The sequence below is a fragment of the Coregonus lavaretus genome (genome assembly GCF_964263955.1).
Source record: "Coregonus lavaretus genome assembly, chromosome: 16".
NCBI classification, from domain to species: Eukaryota; Metazoa; Chordata; class Actinopteri; order Salmoniformes; family Salmonidae; genus Coregonus; species Coregonus lavaretus.
Window position 1 is genome coordinate 14,248,298 of NC_140003.1, and position 15,197 is coordinate 14,263,494.

The 15,197-nt window shown below is 44.6% G+C and overlaps 1 protein-coding gene across 1 annotated transcript in view; it reads right to left on the reverse strand.

The window, feature by feature from the left end:
- Window positions 1-2,233: 2,233 nt before the first annotated feature.
- Window positions 2,234-15,197, reverse strand: part of LOC311143723 (growth factor receptor-bound protein 14-like) — a 49,241-nt gene continuing 36,277 nt past the window's right edge. Inside the window, exons 11-15 of the mRNA XM_084179596.1 lie at window positions 6,860-6,976; window positions 6,560-6,629; window positions 5,857-5,944; window positions 4,459-4,552; window positions 2,234-4,362 (exon numbers count right to left, since the gene is read on the reverse strand). Coding sequence (XP_084035722.1) covers window positions 4,216-4,362; window positions 4,459-4,552; window positions 5,857-5,944; window positions 6,560-6,629; window positions 6,860-6,976 — 516 coding nt within the window. The 3' untranslated portion in view covers window positions 2,234-4,215. The remainder of the gene's footprint in view (window positions 4,363-4,458; window positions 4,553-5,856; window positions 5,945-6,559; window positions 6,630-6,859; window positions 6,977-15,197) is intronic.

A 15,197-nucleotide genomic window follows, 5' to 3' on the forward strand; every position in this document is an offset into this window, starting at 1 on the left:
GAAAACAAAATGCATGCACTAGAAACTTCACATTAATAACAGTCCTTAAAGGGATACTTCGGGATTGTGGCAATGAAGCCCTTTATCTTCTTCCCCAAAGTCAGATGACTCATTTTTATGTCTGCATCCAGTATGAAGGAAGTTATAGGTAGTTTTGCGAGCCAATGCTAACTAGCGTTAGAGCAATGACTGGAAGTCTATGGTATCTACTAGCATACTGTTACCATAGACTTCGAGCATGGGCGGATTGGCCATCTGGCAATACTGGCAAATCTTATATAAGGGTGGGCTGTTCGAAATTGACAAAAAATTAAATAATAATAATAATAATAATAATGGACATGGCCGGCGGCCCATGAGCCTGTTTTTTGCGCGCTATGTCTCTGTTGTCATAATCGTCTATACTGAGCATTTGGCTGATTTTCTGATTGGCTGAGCTGAGGTGGCACAAATTCACATTCAAGTCAAACACGCATCATCAAAGAGAGTGAGACCCGCTCTGACACTGTCGGTCACTCTGTCAAAAAAGGAAGGGTGGTGCCAAAAAAGTAAGAGACCAAAAAAGGTCTCTTGAGGTCGACGCTGCTAAATGTTTGAAATTAACCGACTTATTTGCTAAAAGTTCTGGTTCTGCTGGTCCGAGTGCTCTGTCTGTGTCTGTAAGAAATTACAGATCATCATCTGCAGTGGTGCAGTCGAGGTAGGAAGAAAACTGAGAAAGGCACACTCACGCACACTGACACAGATCATGTAGCCAGTTAGGCCTAATATTTTGGCTGTATATTTCATACCTACTATAGTAGGCTAATTAGGGAAGGAGGATTCGGGGGACCATTTAAACACTAGGCTACTTGCAATATAGCCTAACAAGTCAGATTGGCTTTTATAACACATAGGTAAGGCAATAGTCATCTACTAGACATTTATACAATGCTTTTTACTAAACACAAGTCACCATGTATATCATTAAAGGTCAATTCGGGGACTGTCTGTGTATTTTAATTGTTTTAACAATGTTTATTAGCTTCTGAATCACAGTCTCTTCAGCCCAGCAAGTGAGTTTATAAGGTGTTGGATTACATTACATAGCCACTGCACTGAAGGCTGGAAAGTCCTGCCTATCTCTCGCTTATTTCATTAGATGGAAGGTTCATCACTTCTTGGCAGAAAGATACGCATACACGCGCGGCCCTGTCAAACGAAGCACAACGCTGGAAATCTATCCGCATCCACATAAACTAATCCCGGCATCGCTCTTTGACAAACACAGAAGGTTGTATATTGAATTCAATAGAAGAAAACAGAGAGGGAGAGACTGCCAGATCCTTAATGTAGCCATTGGCTACAGCTAAAACATTAAGGAACTTGCAGTCTCTCTCTCTCCTTCTCTCTCTCCGTTTTCTTCTGGTGAATTATACACTCATACGCCCTTTTGCCTCCAGAACAGCCTGAATTCTTCGGGGAATGGAAACATTGCTCAATTGGTATCAAGGGACCTAACGTGTGCCAGGAAAACATTCCCCACACCATTACACCACCACCACCAGCCTGCACTGTTGACACCAGGCAGGACCGGGCCATGGACTCATGCTGCTTATGACAAATCCTGACTCTGCCATCAGCATGACGCACCAGGAACCGGGATTCGTCGGACCAGGCGATGTTTTTCCACTCCTCAATTGTCCAGTGTTGGTGATCGCATGCCCACTGAATGCGCTTCTTCATGTTTTCAGATGATAGGAGTGTTAGCTGATAGGAGTGGAACCCGATGTGGTCATCTGCTGCAATAGCCCATCTGTGACAAGAACAGACGAGTTGTGCATTCCAAGATGCCGTTCTGCACACCACTGTTGTACTGCGCCATTATTTGCCTGTTTGTGGCCCGCCTGTTAGCTTGCACGATCTCTCATCAACAAGCTGATTTCACCCACAGGACTGCCACTGATTGGATGTTTTTTGATTGTTGCACCATTCTCTGTAAATGGGTGAAAAGCCCAGGAGGCCGGACGTTTCTGAGATACTGGCACCGACGATCATACCACGCTCAAAGTCTCTTTAGGTCACTCGTATCAGAAATTAGTGTTACCAGTGTTTCAACTACAGTGCAACTAGCATGTCATCTACAACAATATAAATGCAATCTTTTCATAAATGTATATACATTTGTGTTTATCTTGTGGCTTGTTCTCAATACGTAACAATTATATAACTGAAATCATACAGTGCAAATATACATATTTTTTTGCTTCCTTTATTTAGCTACCTTTATAAAACATTACAGTCCATGACATGCATTACTATTTAAATGCACTGTTCTCCTTCTATCTTAAAATAAACATTTTATGAAATGCATTGTTAACATGTCTTGGTTATTTCACTTGTTTCAAAGCACAGTACATCTTGTTTCATTATATCGTACTGGTGAAACCTGTCTGTACAAATTGCTGCATGATTACAGTACCATTTCCAAAATGAAGAAACAAACAGTACATGATGTAAGTCATAGTTTTGTTCTTTACATCAATATTCAACCATTTCAGGTGCTGCACATGGTTTACCTGAATCTTTAAAAAAAATACTATAAAACATTAATTTCAATGTACAACAATTCAGATTTTGATCAATAAAATCACAATATTATACTGTATTTCTATCTTACACTTTGTGGTTTGAATCTAAAATTAGGTCTGGATTCAATCCGTAGCGCCGAAGTTCAGAGCTGCAGTGTGCTTGAAATTTAAAGGTAATTTTCGATTGAGTTGACATATGTAGCGTTTGCCGTGAATGCAGTCTCCACAAACGCGGGAACATTGCCTTTAAATGTCAATCGGGCAACAAAGGGGAACTTCGGCAATAAGGATTGAATCCGGCCCTTAGTCAAATATATCTTCTGCGGCTCTTGCTGTAACAACAGAGAGCAGTTTTACATTTATTGATTCAAATGCAATCAATACATTTCAAAGTAATGTACAGTGCAGGCTAGCAAAGCACATTGTTGTGCATGCTCTCTCCCTACAGAGGTCACAGTCCAGCAAAAAAAACATGCAACCACTTTGCATTCTCCTCTGCTACTCACACCTCTAATATATATATATATATATATATATTTTAATCATAATTTGTTTTAGAAAAATACCTGAATTCCTTGAGATGTGATAAAAACAATGAGCAACAGCTTAGTTTCCCCAGGAGACCACTGTAGCCTACATACTACATTGTCTCCAGCCTGATAATAGTGATCCCCTCCTACTGACAAATGACCAGGTTCAGCTTAACTGTGCCGATAATGCACAAATATCATGGCTATACCACACTGGTCATTCTATTCACATGTTGTGAACACACAGTCAAATATCCGCTCTCGCTCTAAAGTTTCAACAGTTGGCTACAGTAGAAGATGTTCATCCCATGGAAAGTTGTAACGAGCAAGTAAGCTGATACACAATGCAAACATGATCAGCTCCACATTATATACAGTACATTAACTGAAGTTTGGACTCCACACAAGTCACAGCGGTGTTTGTGATTCATCTCCACACCCGGGCTAACATACAGGGCCAACCAATGGGCTCGCAGTAGAGCCCTCTCTGTCATATCAAGTCTACAGTAGATGCACCTTATCCAACACCAGATTTCTCAACACCTGTGGTCACTTCCCACTGGGCACTGAAGTCATTTTAACGTTCTGTTTTGATTTACATTTCGTTGAATGTCAACTAACGGGAATTCAACTAAAAAAACTCACATCAATGGATTTAGGTTAAACATTAGGTGAAAAAAAATGACGAAATTATTTTATGTTAATGTCTTTTTGCAAATCCAATCAATTTTCCACGTTGATTCAACGTCATCACACAGATTTTTTTGTTGTTGAAATGACGTGGAAACAATGTTTCCAAACTAGTTTTTGCCCAGTGGGTTGTGACACAGTATCTTCATCTATTTCACATCGTAACACCTCTATTTCATATTTTATTGAAAAACAAAGTCATTACAAAGACCGATTACCACGTTTTTCTCCAAGAGAATGGGTTCTAGTGGGTGATTATAACAGTGGTTTCAGTTGGCTTATGTCTGGCGGTGATCTCTGTGTCTCCTGTCCAAGGCACGGTAGGGAGGGAGGGAGAGATGCATGGGTGGTTGGTTTTCCTGAGAGGCCCTGGCTGTAATTAAGGTGCCTCTGTATGTATGGGGCCCTGGGAGACCCCTGGCCCCTCAAAGGGTGATCTTGGCACAGTGGTGTTTGAGCTTGAAGGGCAGCACCCCCCGGTTGAGCTGGTAGAACTCCACTAGCTGGATCAGATCAGTGAAGCGGGTGTGACCGTCGTCCAGACTGTAGAACAGATCCCCCTCGTCATCCACCTAACACACACACACGCACCCACACGCACACAAGCTTGAGCATGTTGTCTAAAAGATAAGAGAAGTGCATATACCAAAACAAGGGGTTATACTCACCGGTAAGATCTGAAAGTGTTTGATTCTCTGTGTGTGGCAGAGTGACAGTACAAATGTCTTGGGGTTGCTTTGGCTGTCCCTTAGAAGAAATACTCTGAAAACAAATAAAAATATATCAGTTTCTTCTGTCCGTTTGAAGAAAAAAGTATAGGGAGGAAAATACAAAAAATACACGGAAAAAATAAATAAACGAAAAATGTAAAGTGTTGGTCCCATGTTTCATGAGCTGAAATAAAAGATCCCCGAAATGTTCCATACGCACAAAAAGCTTATTTCTCTCAAATGTTATGAACAAATTTGTTTACATTCCTGTCAGTGAGCATTTCTCCTTTGCCAAGACAATCCATCCACCTGACAGGTGTGTCATATCAAGAAGCTGATTAAACAGCATGATCATTACACAGGTGCACCTTATTCTGGGGACAACAAAAGGCCACTCTAAAATGTGCAGTTTTGTCACACAACACAATGCCACAGATGTCTCAAGTTTTGAGGGAGCGTGAAATTGGCATGCTGACTGCAGGAATGTCCACCAGAGCTGTTGCCAGAAAATGTAATGTACATTTCTCTACCATAAGCTGCCTCCAATGTGGTTTTAGAGAATTTGGCAGTACTTCCAACTGGCCTCACAACCGCAGACCACATGTATGGCGTCGTGTGGGCGAGCAGTTTGCTGATGTCAACGTTGTAAACAGAATGCCCCATGGTTGCGGTGGGGTTATGGTATGGGCTACGGACACAATTGTATTTTATCTATGGCAATTTGAATGCACAGAGATACCGTGACGAGATCCTGAGGCCCATTGTCGTGCCATTCATCCGCCGCCATCACCTCATGTTTCAGCATGATAATGCACAGCACCATGTCACAAGGATCTGTACACAATTCCTGGAAGCTGAAAATGTCCCAGTTCATCCATGGCCTGCATACTCACCAGACATGTCACCCATTGAGCTTGTTTGGGATGCTCTGGATCGACATGTAAAACAGCGTGTTCCAGTTCCCGCCAATATCCATCAACTTCACACAGCCATTTAAGAGGAGTGGGACAACATTCCACAGGCCACAATCAACAGCCTGATCAACTCTATGCGAAGGAGATGTGTCACGCTGCATGAGGCAAATGGTGGTCACACCAGATACTGACTGGTTTTCTGATCCACGCCCATACTTTTTTAAAAATGTATCTGTGACTAACAGATGCATATCTGTATTCCCACTCATGTGAAATCCATAGATTAGGCCCTAATGAATTTATTTAAATTGACTGATTTCCTTACATGAACTGTAACTCAGTAAAATCTTTGAAATTGTTGCATGTTGCGTTTATATTTTTGTTCAGTATATTTAGCTTTCTTTGCGACAAAACACACAGAAAAGTGTCTGATGCTGCTCACCCATCAATCAGACCTTGCTGAGTGATTAAGCGGTGTGCCTCATCTCTGGACAGTTTGCTGTGGAACCAGGGCTGGGCCATATGGAGGGCTGCAAAACACACAGGACGACCATGGTGATTTTCATTAGGCACCAAACGGAGGAAAACATACACACTCTTAGAAAAAAAGGTGCTATCTAAAACCTAAAAGGGTTATTCAGCTGTCCCCATAGAAGAACCCTTTGAAGACCCCTTTTTGGTTCCAGGTAGAACCCTTTACACAGAGGGTTCTTCATGAAACCCAAAAGAGTTCTACCTGGACCCAAAAAGGGTTATCCTGTGGGGACAGCCGAAGAACCCTTTTGGAACCCTTTTTTCTAAGTGTGCAGAAACAGGGAGGGGCTGTCCAAAATTGTCTCCATTGAAGTTGACATTTAAAATCATTAGGGTTAGGTAAGGGTTAGGGGTTAAGGTTAGGGTTTAGGATAGGGACATCCCAAGGATCCATGATTGCACTAACCTCTCCACCATGTTACAGGAAAATGGGATGCAGGGGAGGGGGGTTGTTTGGAATACAGCCTAGGTGTTGTTGCAATTCACCTAGTTTCCACATGGTTGATACATTCTACATGTAGCACCTTTAAGCCCAGGGTATCTGGTCAAGAGGTCTGTGGCTGCATTCCTGGGAGTTGCTGCCTGCATGGTAAAAGTGGCCTTCTACTAACCTATGTTTGACATGGGACTCTGGGAGGTGGACGGGCTTCCATGGGAGCTCAGACGGTGGCAGCTTTTCCTCTGAAGGGAAGGAGAGGAGGAGTTCCAAGTGTCACATGCTTGGACTATTTTCACATGGGTGCACCATCATTTCACATCTTATACACATTTTGGGCATTGATAAAGCATCTGTTGTCAGGTATTCAGTCATGGTAAAATAATCATTTATGCATTATTGCAGGACCAGTGTGTCATCAGTGTGTCATGCTGAGTAGAGAGAAATGATGTCAGAGAGAGCACCAATGGCCTACCCTCCATGAGAGCCCCTCTTCCACGGCTACGGACAGCGCCTCCGATGGGTTCTCGATCACCCGGCTCTTGTGTCCTGAGAAGTCCATGGCCACCAAGGAGTTCTCTGAGATACTTCTCTGGAAATATACATAATGTTTGAGGTAGTATACATTATTATGAGTATACAGTGTAAAAGGGTTTCAACTTTTGAAAAACGTGTACGGATAGTGAGTGAAAGGTTATAGGAGAAGCACATTCATGCTTTCCGTGTGTGGTATTGTGCTGCCATCTAGTGTCTGAGAAGTGTGACTTGAGTATAATTTCTAGATGATTCTAAGCAGAATGTGCTCCAGTGACTGGAGATTAGAGCGGTTGTGAATAGAATGACACATGGGCACATAGCATTGATTGTAGTCCCTTAAGCTGTCATAGTCACTGGTTCTAAATAATCACACACAAAAGAAAATATTTCTCATCAGGATTAGTGAGTGAGAAGCCTTTAAATCGGCATGATTTGACCCTCTATCACCCCTAACCTCAGGACCCTTAAAGGCAGTTGTAACAAAGTGACTAGTGTTTACTTTCGGATAGAAACATTCTAATCCTTCTTAGACTCTCTTCCCCAGTCCATTCAGACGATGTAAATATAATTCTGGGGCTCCCGGACAAACAAACTGATTGCTCCTTTCCTTGACATGTTTCAAAGATCTAATTCTTTGTCCAGCGGTCTAGTCTAGCGGCGTGCTGTGGTTTAGGCCAGGGGTACTCTACTACTATTTGAGAAGGTCCAGTGACACACATTTCCCAGGTGGCAAAGGTCCGGATGGATATCGTCCTTTACATTGGTGCAGGTGTTCATTGGTGAGCCTGGTGCGGTATTTGTTTTGAATAAAGTTCATTGTGGAGAAGGCTGATTCACAGCTGTATGTGGAGCCAAACATGGTCAGGATGTCTAGTGCCAGTTTCTTGAGAACAGGGACAACAGCTACAGGCACCATTTTCCCACAGAATGTGACAGGATCACAATCAAATCAAATCAAATTGTATTTGTCACATGCGCCGAATACAACAACAGGTGTAGACCTTACTGTGAAATGCTTACACGCCCTTAACCAACAATGCAGTTCAAGAAATAGAGTTAAGAAAAGATTTACTAAATAAACTAAAGTAAAAAAAAAAAAACGAGCACACTAAAATAACAATAACAAGGCTATATACAGGGGTACCGGTGCCGAGTCAATGTGCAGGGGTACAGGTTAGTTGAGGTAATTTGTAGATGTAGGTAGGGGTAAAGTGACTATGCATAGATAATAAACAGTGAGTAGCAGCAGTGTAAAAACAAAGGGGGGGGGGGGGTTGTCAATGTAAATAGTCCGGGTGGCCATTTCATTAAATGTTCAACAGTCTTACGGCTTTGGGGTAGAAGCTGTTAAGGAGCCTTTTGGACCTATACTTGGCACTCCGGTACTACTTGCGGTGAGGTAGCAGAGAGAACAGTCTATGACTTGGGTGACTGGAGTCTTTGACAATTTTATACAGTACCAGTCAAAAGTTTGGACACACCTACTCATTCAAGGGTTTTTCTTTATTTTTACTATTTTCTACATTGTAGAATAATAGTGAAGACATCAAAATGATGAAATAACACATATGGAATCATGTAGTAACCAAAGAACGTGTTAAACAAATCAAAATATATGTTATCAAATAGCCACCCTTTGCCTTGATGACGGCTTTGCACACTCTTGGCATTCTCTCAACAAGCTTCACCTGGAATGCTTTTCCAACAGTCTTGAAGGAGTTCCCACATATGCGGAGTGCTTGTTGGCTGCTTTTCCTTCCCTCTGCTGTCCGACTCATCCCAAACCATCTCAATTGGTCGGCGGATTGTGGAGGCCAGGTCATCTGATGCAGCACTCCATCACTCTCCTTCTTGTAAAATAGCACTTACACAGCCTGGAGGTGTGTTGGGTCATTGTCCTGTTGAAAAACAAATGATAGTCCCACTAAGCCCAAACCAGTTGGGATGGCGTATCGCTGCAGAATGCTGTGGTAGCCATGCTGGTTAAGTGTGCCTTGAATTCTAAATAAATCACAGACAGTGTCACCAGCAAAGCACCCCCACACCATAACACCTCCTCCTCCATGCTTTACGGTGGAAACTACACATGCGGAGATAATCCGTTCACCCACACCGCGTCTCACAAAGACATGCCGGTTGGAACCAAAAATCTCAAATTTGGACTCCAGACCAAAGGACGAATTTCCACCGGTCTAATGTCCATTGCTTGTGTTTCTTGATTCAAGCAAGTCTCTTCTTATTATTGGTGTCCTTTAGTAGTGGTTTCTTTGCAGCAATTCAACCATGAAGGCCTGATTCACACAGTCCCCTGATGTTGAGATGTGTCTGTAACTTGAACTCTGTGAAGCATTTATTTGGGCTTCAATTTCTGAGGCTGGTAACTCTAATGAACTTCTCCTCTGCAGCAAAGGTAACTCTGGGTCTTCCATTCCTGTGGCGGCCCTCATGAGAGCCAGTTTCATCATAGCGCTTGATGGTTTTTGTGACTGTACTTGAAGAAACTTTCAAAGTTCTTGACATTTTCCGTATTGACTGACCTTCATGTCTTAAAGTAATGACAGACTGTCGTTTCTCTTTGCTTATTTGAGCTGTTCTTGCCATAATATCGACTTGGTCTTTTACCAAATAGGGCAATCTTCTGTATACCCCACTACTTTGTCACAACACAACTGATGGCTCAAACGCATTAAGGAAATAAATTCCACAAAATAACTTTTAAGAAGGCACACCTGTTAATTGAAATACATTTCAGGTGACTACGTCATGAAGCTGGTTGTGAGAATGCCAAGAGTGTGCAAAGCTGTCATCAAGGCAAAGGGTGGCTATTTGAAGAATCTCAAATATAAAATATATTTTGATTTGTTTAACACTTTTTTGGTTACTACATGATTCCATATGTGTTTCATTGTTTTGATGTCTTCACTATTATTCTACAATGTAAAAAATAGTACAAATAAAGAAAAACCCTTGAATGAGTAGGTGTGTCCAAACTTTTGACTGGTAGTGTAGGTCTTGGATGGCATGAAGCTTGGCCCCAATGTTGTACCCAAAGCACTACCCACTGTAGCGCCTTACGGTCGGATGCCGAGCAGTTGCCATGCAAGCGGTGATGCAACCGGTCAGGATTCTCTCGATGGTGCAGCTGTAGAACTTTCTGAGGATCAGGGGACCCATGCCAGATCTTGTTGTTGTAATAATAATAATAATAATAATAATAATAATAATAATAATAATAATAATAATAATAATAATATAATAATAATAATAATAAATAATAATAATAATAATAATAATAATAATAATAATAATATAATAATATGCCATTTAGCAGACGCTTTTATCCAAAGCGACTTACAGTCATGCGTGCATACATTTTTTGTGTATGGGTGGTCCCGGGGATCGAACCCACTACCTTGGCGTTACAAGCGCCGTGCTCTACCAGCTGAGCTACAGAGGACCACATTGCCAGGTCTCTGACCTCCTCCCTATAGGCTGTCTCATCGTTGTCGGTGATCAGGCCTACCACTGTTGTGTCGTCAGAAAACTTAATGATGGTGTTGGAGTTGTGCTTGGCCAAGCAGTCGTGGGTGAACAGGGAGTACAGGAGGGGACTAAGCACACACTCCGGAGGGGCCCCCGTGTTGAGGATCAGCATGGCAGATGTGTTGTTGCCTACCCTTACCACCTGGGGGCGGCCCGTCAGGAAGTCCAGGATCCAGTTGCAGAGGGAGGTGTTTAGTCCCAGGGTTGTTTGCTTAGTGATGAGCTTTGTGGGCACTATGTTGAACGCTGAGCTGTAGTCAATGAACAGCATTCTCACGTAGGTGTTCCTATTGTCCAGGTGGGAAAGGGCAATGTGGAGTGTGATTGAGATTGCTTTTATCATATCACACACTGTGTTGTCCTGTCCCTGCAGCTTAATATTCAGTTGATTAAGGTGTAATGTACAGTGGGGGAAAAAAGGATTTAGTCAGCCACCAATTGTGCAAGTTCTCCCACTTAAAAAGATGAGAGAGGCCTGTAATTTTCATCATAGGTACACGTCAACTATGACAGACAAAATGAGAAAAATAATTCCAGAAAATCACGTTGTAGGATTTTTTATGAATTTATTTGCAAATTATGGTGGAAAATAAGTATTTGGTCACCTACAAACCTGCAAGATTTCTGGCTCTCACAGACCTGTAACTTCTTCTTTAAGAGGCTCCTCTGTCCTCCACTCGTTACCTGTATTAATGGCACCTGTTTGAACATGTTATCAGTATAAAAGACACCTGTCCACAACCTCAAACAGTCATACTCCAAACTCCACTATGGCCAAGACCAAAGTGCTGTCAAAGGACACCAGAAACAAAATTGTAGACCTGCACCAGGCTGGGAAGACTGAATCTGCAATAGGTAAGCAGCTTGGTTTGAAGAAATCAACTGTGGGAACAATTATTAGGAAATGGAAGACATACAAGACCACTGATAATCTCCCTCGATCTGGGGCTCCACGCAAGATCTCACCCCGTGGGGTCAAAATGATCACAAGAACGGTGAGCAAAAATCCCAGAACCACACGGGGGGACCTAGTGAATGACCTGCAGAGAGCTGGGACCAAAGTAACAAAGCCTACCATCAGTAACACACTACACCGCCAGGGACTCAAATCCTGCAGTGCCAGACGTGTCCCCCTGCTTAAGCCAGTACATGTCCAGGCCCATCTGAAGTTTGCTAGAGTGCATTTGGATGATCCAGAAGAGGATTGGGAGAATGTCATATGGTCAGATGAAACCAAAATAGAACTTTTTGGTAAAAACTAAACTCGTCGTGTTTGGAGAACAAAGAATGCTGAGTTGCATCCAAAGAACACCATACCTACTGTGAAGCATGGGGGTGGAAACATCATGCTTTGGGGCTGTTTTTCTGCAAAGGGACCAGGACGACTGATCCGTGTAAAGGAAAGAATGAATGGGGCCATGTATCGTGAGATTTTGAGTGAAAACCTCCTTCCATCAGCAAGGGCATTGAAGATGAAACGGGGCTGGGTCTTTCAGCATGACAATGATCCCAAACACACCGCCCCGGCAACGAAGGAGTGGCTTCGTAAGAAGCATTTCAAGGTCCTGGAGTGGCCTAGCCAGTCTCCAGATCTCAACCCCATAGAAAATCTTTGGAGGGAGTTGAAAGTCTGTGTTGCCCAGCGACAGCCACAAAACATCACTGCTCTAGAGGAGATCTGCATGGAGGAATGGGCCAAAATACCAGCAACAGTGTGTGAAAACCTTGTGAAGACTTACAGAAAACGTTTGACCTGTGTCATTGCCAACAAAGGGTATATAACAAAGTATTGAGAAACTTTTGTTATTGACCAAATACTTATTTTCCACCATAATTTGCAAATAAATTCATTAAAAATCCTACAATGTGATTACAGGCCTCTCTCATCTTTTTAAGTGGGAGAACTTGCACAATTGGTGGCTGACTAAATACTTTTTTCCCCCACTGTAATGTCTTTCAAAAATGCAACTGTTTCCATCTTCTTCTCATCTTCCAAAAAAAAAGAAGAAAAAAAAAAAGAAAAATGAGTTGCCTTGTCACTCTTTTGCTCTGATAAGAATGCTTTGATTTCCTCCCAAATGGCCCAAAAGCGTTCCAAAACCCTGCCTTTGTGTCACACCCTGGCTCTGGGACTCATTATGTTGAGCCAGGGTGTGTTCATTCTATGTGTGTATTTCTATGTTGGTAATTCTGTTGTGTTTATTCTATGTTTGCCTGAGTGACTCCCAATCAGAGGCAACGAGTGTCAGCTGTTGGCTGGTTGTCTCTGATTGGGAGCCATATTTAAACTGTATGTTTTTCCCTTTGGGTTTGTGGGTTTTTGTTCCGTGTTCGGTCATTGATACCGTTGGACGTCACGAGTCGTTTCTTGTTTTGTATTGTGTTTAAACTTTAACTAATTAAAGTATGTTTGTTCATCACGCTGCGCCTTGGTCTGTTCCATATGACGATCGTGACAGAAAAACCCACCATGCAACGACCAAGCAGCGTGTCCAGGGGCAGCTCTTGGAATGGACATGGGAGGAAGCGCCGGGAGAAGAGACGGTGGAGGCGCGCCGTAGAGAGGAGCAACGGCGTGATCAGGGTCGTCGTCGGGCGGTCGAGAGGCAACCCCAGAATTTTTAGGGGGGGGCACACGGCATGGACGACGGGGCTGACGGAGGCAAAAGAGGGGCGGATTCTGGAGGCCACCAGGTTACGGATACACCGCCCTGTACGTCCTGTGCGGATACCTCACACAGAGTGTGTGAGGGTAGGCATTCAGCCAGGACGGGTTGTGGCCGCTCTTCACTCCAGGGCTCCTATCCGTCTCCACAGCCCGGTTCGGCCTGTCCCTGCTCCACGCACCAAGCCTACGGTGTGCGTCGCCAGCCCAGTCCGGCCAGTCCCTGCTCCACGCACCAAGCCTACGGTGTGCGTCGCCAGCCCGGTCCGGCCTGTCCCTGCTCCACGCACCAAGCCTACGGTGTGCGTCGCCAGCCCAGTCCGGCCTGTCCCTGCTCCACGCACCAAGTCTACGGTGTGCGTCGCCAGCCCGGTCCGGCCTGTCCCTGCTCCACGCACCAAGCCTACGGTGTGCGTTGCCAGCCCAGTCCGGCCTGTCCCTGCTCCACGCACCAAGTCTACGGTGCGCGTCGCCAGCCCGGCCCGGCCTGTTCCTGCCACTCGCACCAAGTATACGGTGCGCGTCGCCAGCCCGGCCCGGCCTGTTCCTGCAACTCGCACCAAGACTACGGTGCGCGTCGCCAGCCCGGCCCGGCCTGTTCCTGCCACTCGCACCAAGACTACGGTGCGCGTCGCCAGCCCGGCCCGGCCTGTTCCTGCCACTCGCACCAAGTATACGGTGCACGTCGCCAGCCCGGCCCGGCCTGTTCCTGCCACTCGCACCAAGTATACGGTGCGAGTCGTCAGCCTGGTAAGGCCCGTCCCTCCTCCACGCACCAAGCCAGGGGTGCGCGTCGTCAGCCTGGTAAGGCCCGTTCCTCCTCCACGCACCAAGCCAGGGGTGCGCGTCGTCAGTCCAGCACAACCCGTGCCTGGGTCACCGGTGCCTGGTAAGGTACCGGTCAACTGCTCCACTATGGAGCTGAAGCTAACCGCTCCTGCTAAGTCCAGTTCGGCTCCAGCCGGCGGGGCCAGACTGGACCAGGGGCGCTATGGGGGGTGTATTGGAGGGTGGTGGTCAAGGCCGGAGCCAGAACCGCCGCCGAGGAGGTATGCCCGCCCAGCCCTCCCCTGTTTTGTTTAGTTGAGGCGCGGTCGCAGTCCGCGCCTTTAGGGGGGGTACTGTCACACCCTGGCTCTGGGACTCATTATGTTGAGCCAGGGTGTGTTCATTCTATGTGTGTATTTCTATGTTGGTAATTCTGTTGTGTTTATTCTATGTTTGCCTGAGTGACTCCCAATCAGAGGCAACGAGTGTCAGCTGTTGGCTGGTTGTCTCTGATTGGGAGCCATATTTAAACTGTATGTTTTTCCCTTTGGGTTTGTGGGTTTTTGTTCCGTGTTCGGTCATTGATACCGTTGGACGTCACGAGTCGTTTCTTGTTTTGTATTGTGTTTAAACTTTAACTAATTAAAGTATGTTTGTTCATCACGCTGCGCCTTGGTCTGTTCCATATGACGATCGTGACACTTTGCTGAGCCATCTGATATTGTTGTGCTGTAGCAAGTCATCAACACTGGCATTGGCCTCTGTCAGAATGCCTCATAGCAGGCGGTGTTGTAGGGATGATGTTTCATCATCGTTGTCATGACTTCAGAATACTATTTTCCCAGACTGGCACATAGGACAGATTGATGGATGATGCAGTGGTATGATGTCAGGTCAGGGTGGTCCTTTTTCAAACGTGCAACCAGTCCCCTCCCTCTTCCTATCATGGCTGGAGCGCCATCTGTGAGGATGGAGACCACTGACTTCAGCTCTATCCCCCTTTTTGTCGGTTTCCCTTTGATGGCCTAAAGGATATCCTCTCCCTGTGTGTGTGCTTCTAGATTTGTTAAGCCCAACAGCTCCTCACAGAATTCCTTCTTTTTTTTCCGTTATAAAATCTCACAAACACCAGAAGCTGGGAATTATCAGTGTTATCTGTTGATTCATCCACAGCTAATGAAATGCATGGTGCATTCTGAATGGCCTCATCAAGTTGTGAAGTTAAATCTTCAGCTAATATTTAATTTCTCTTCATTGCTGTGGAATCCGACAGTGGGATCTGTTTGATCTTTTCCCTAAG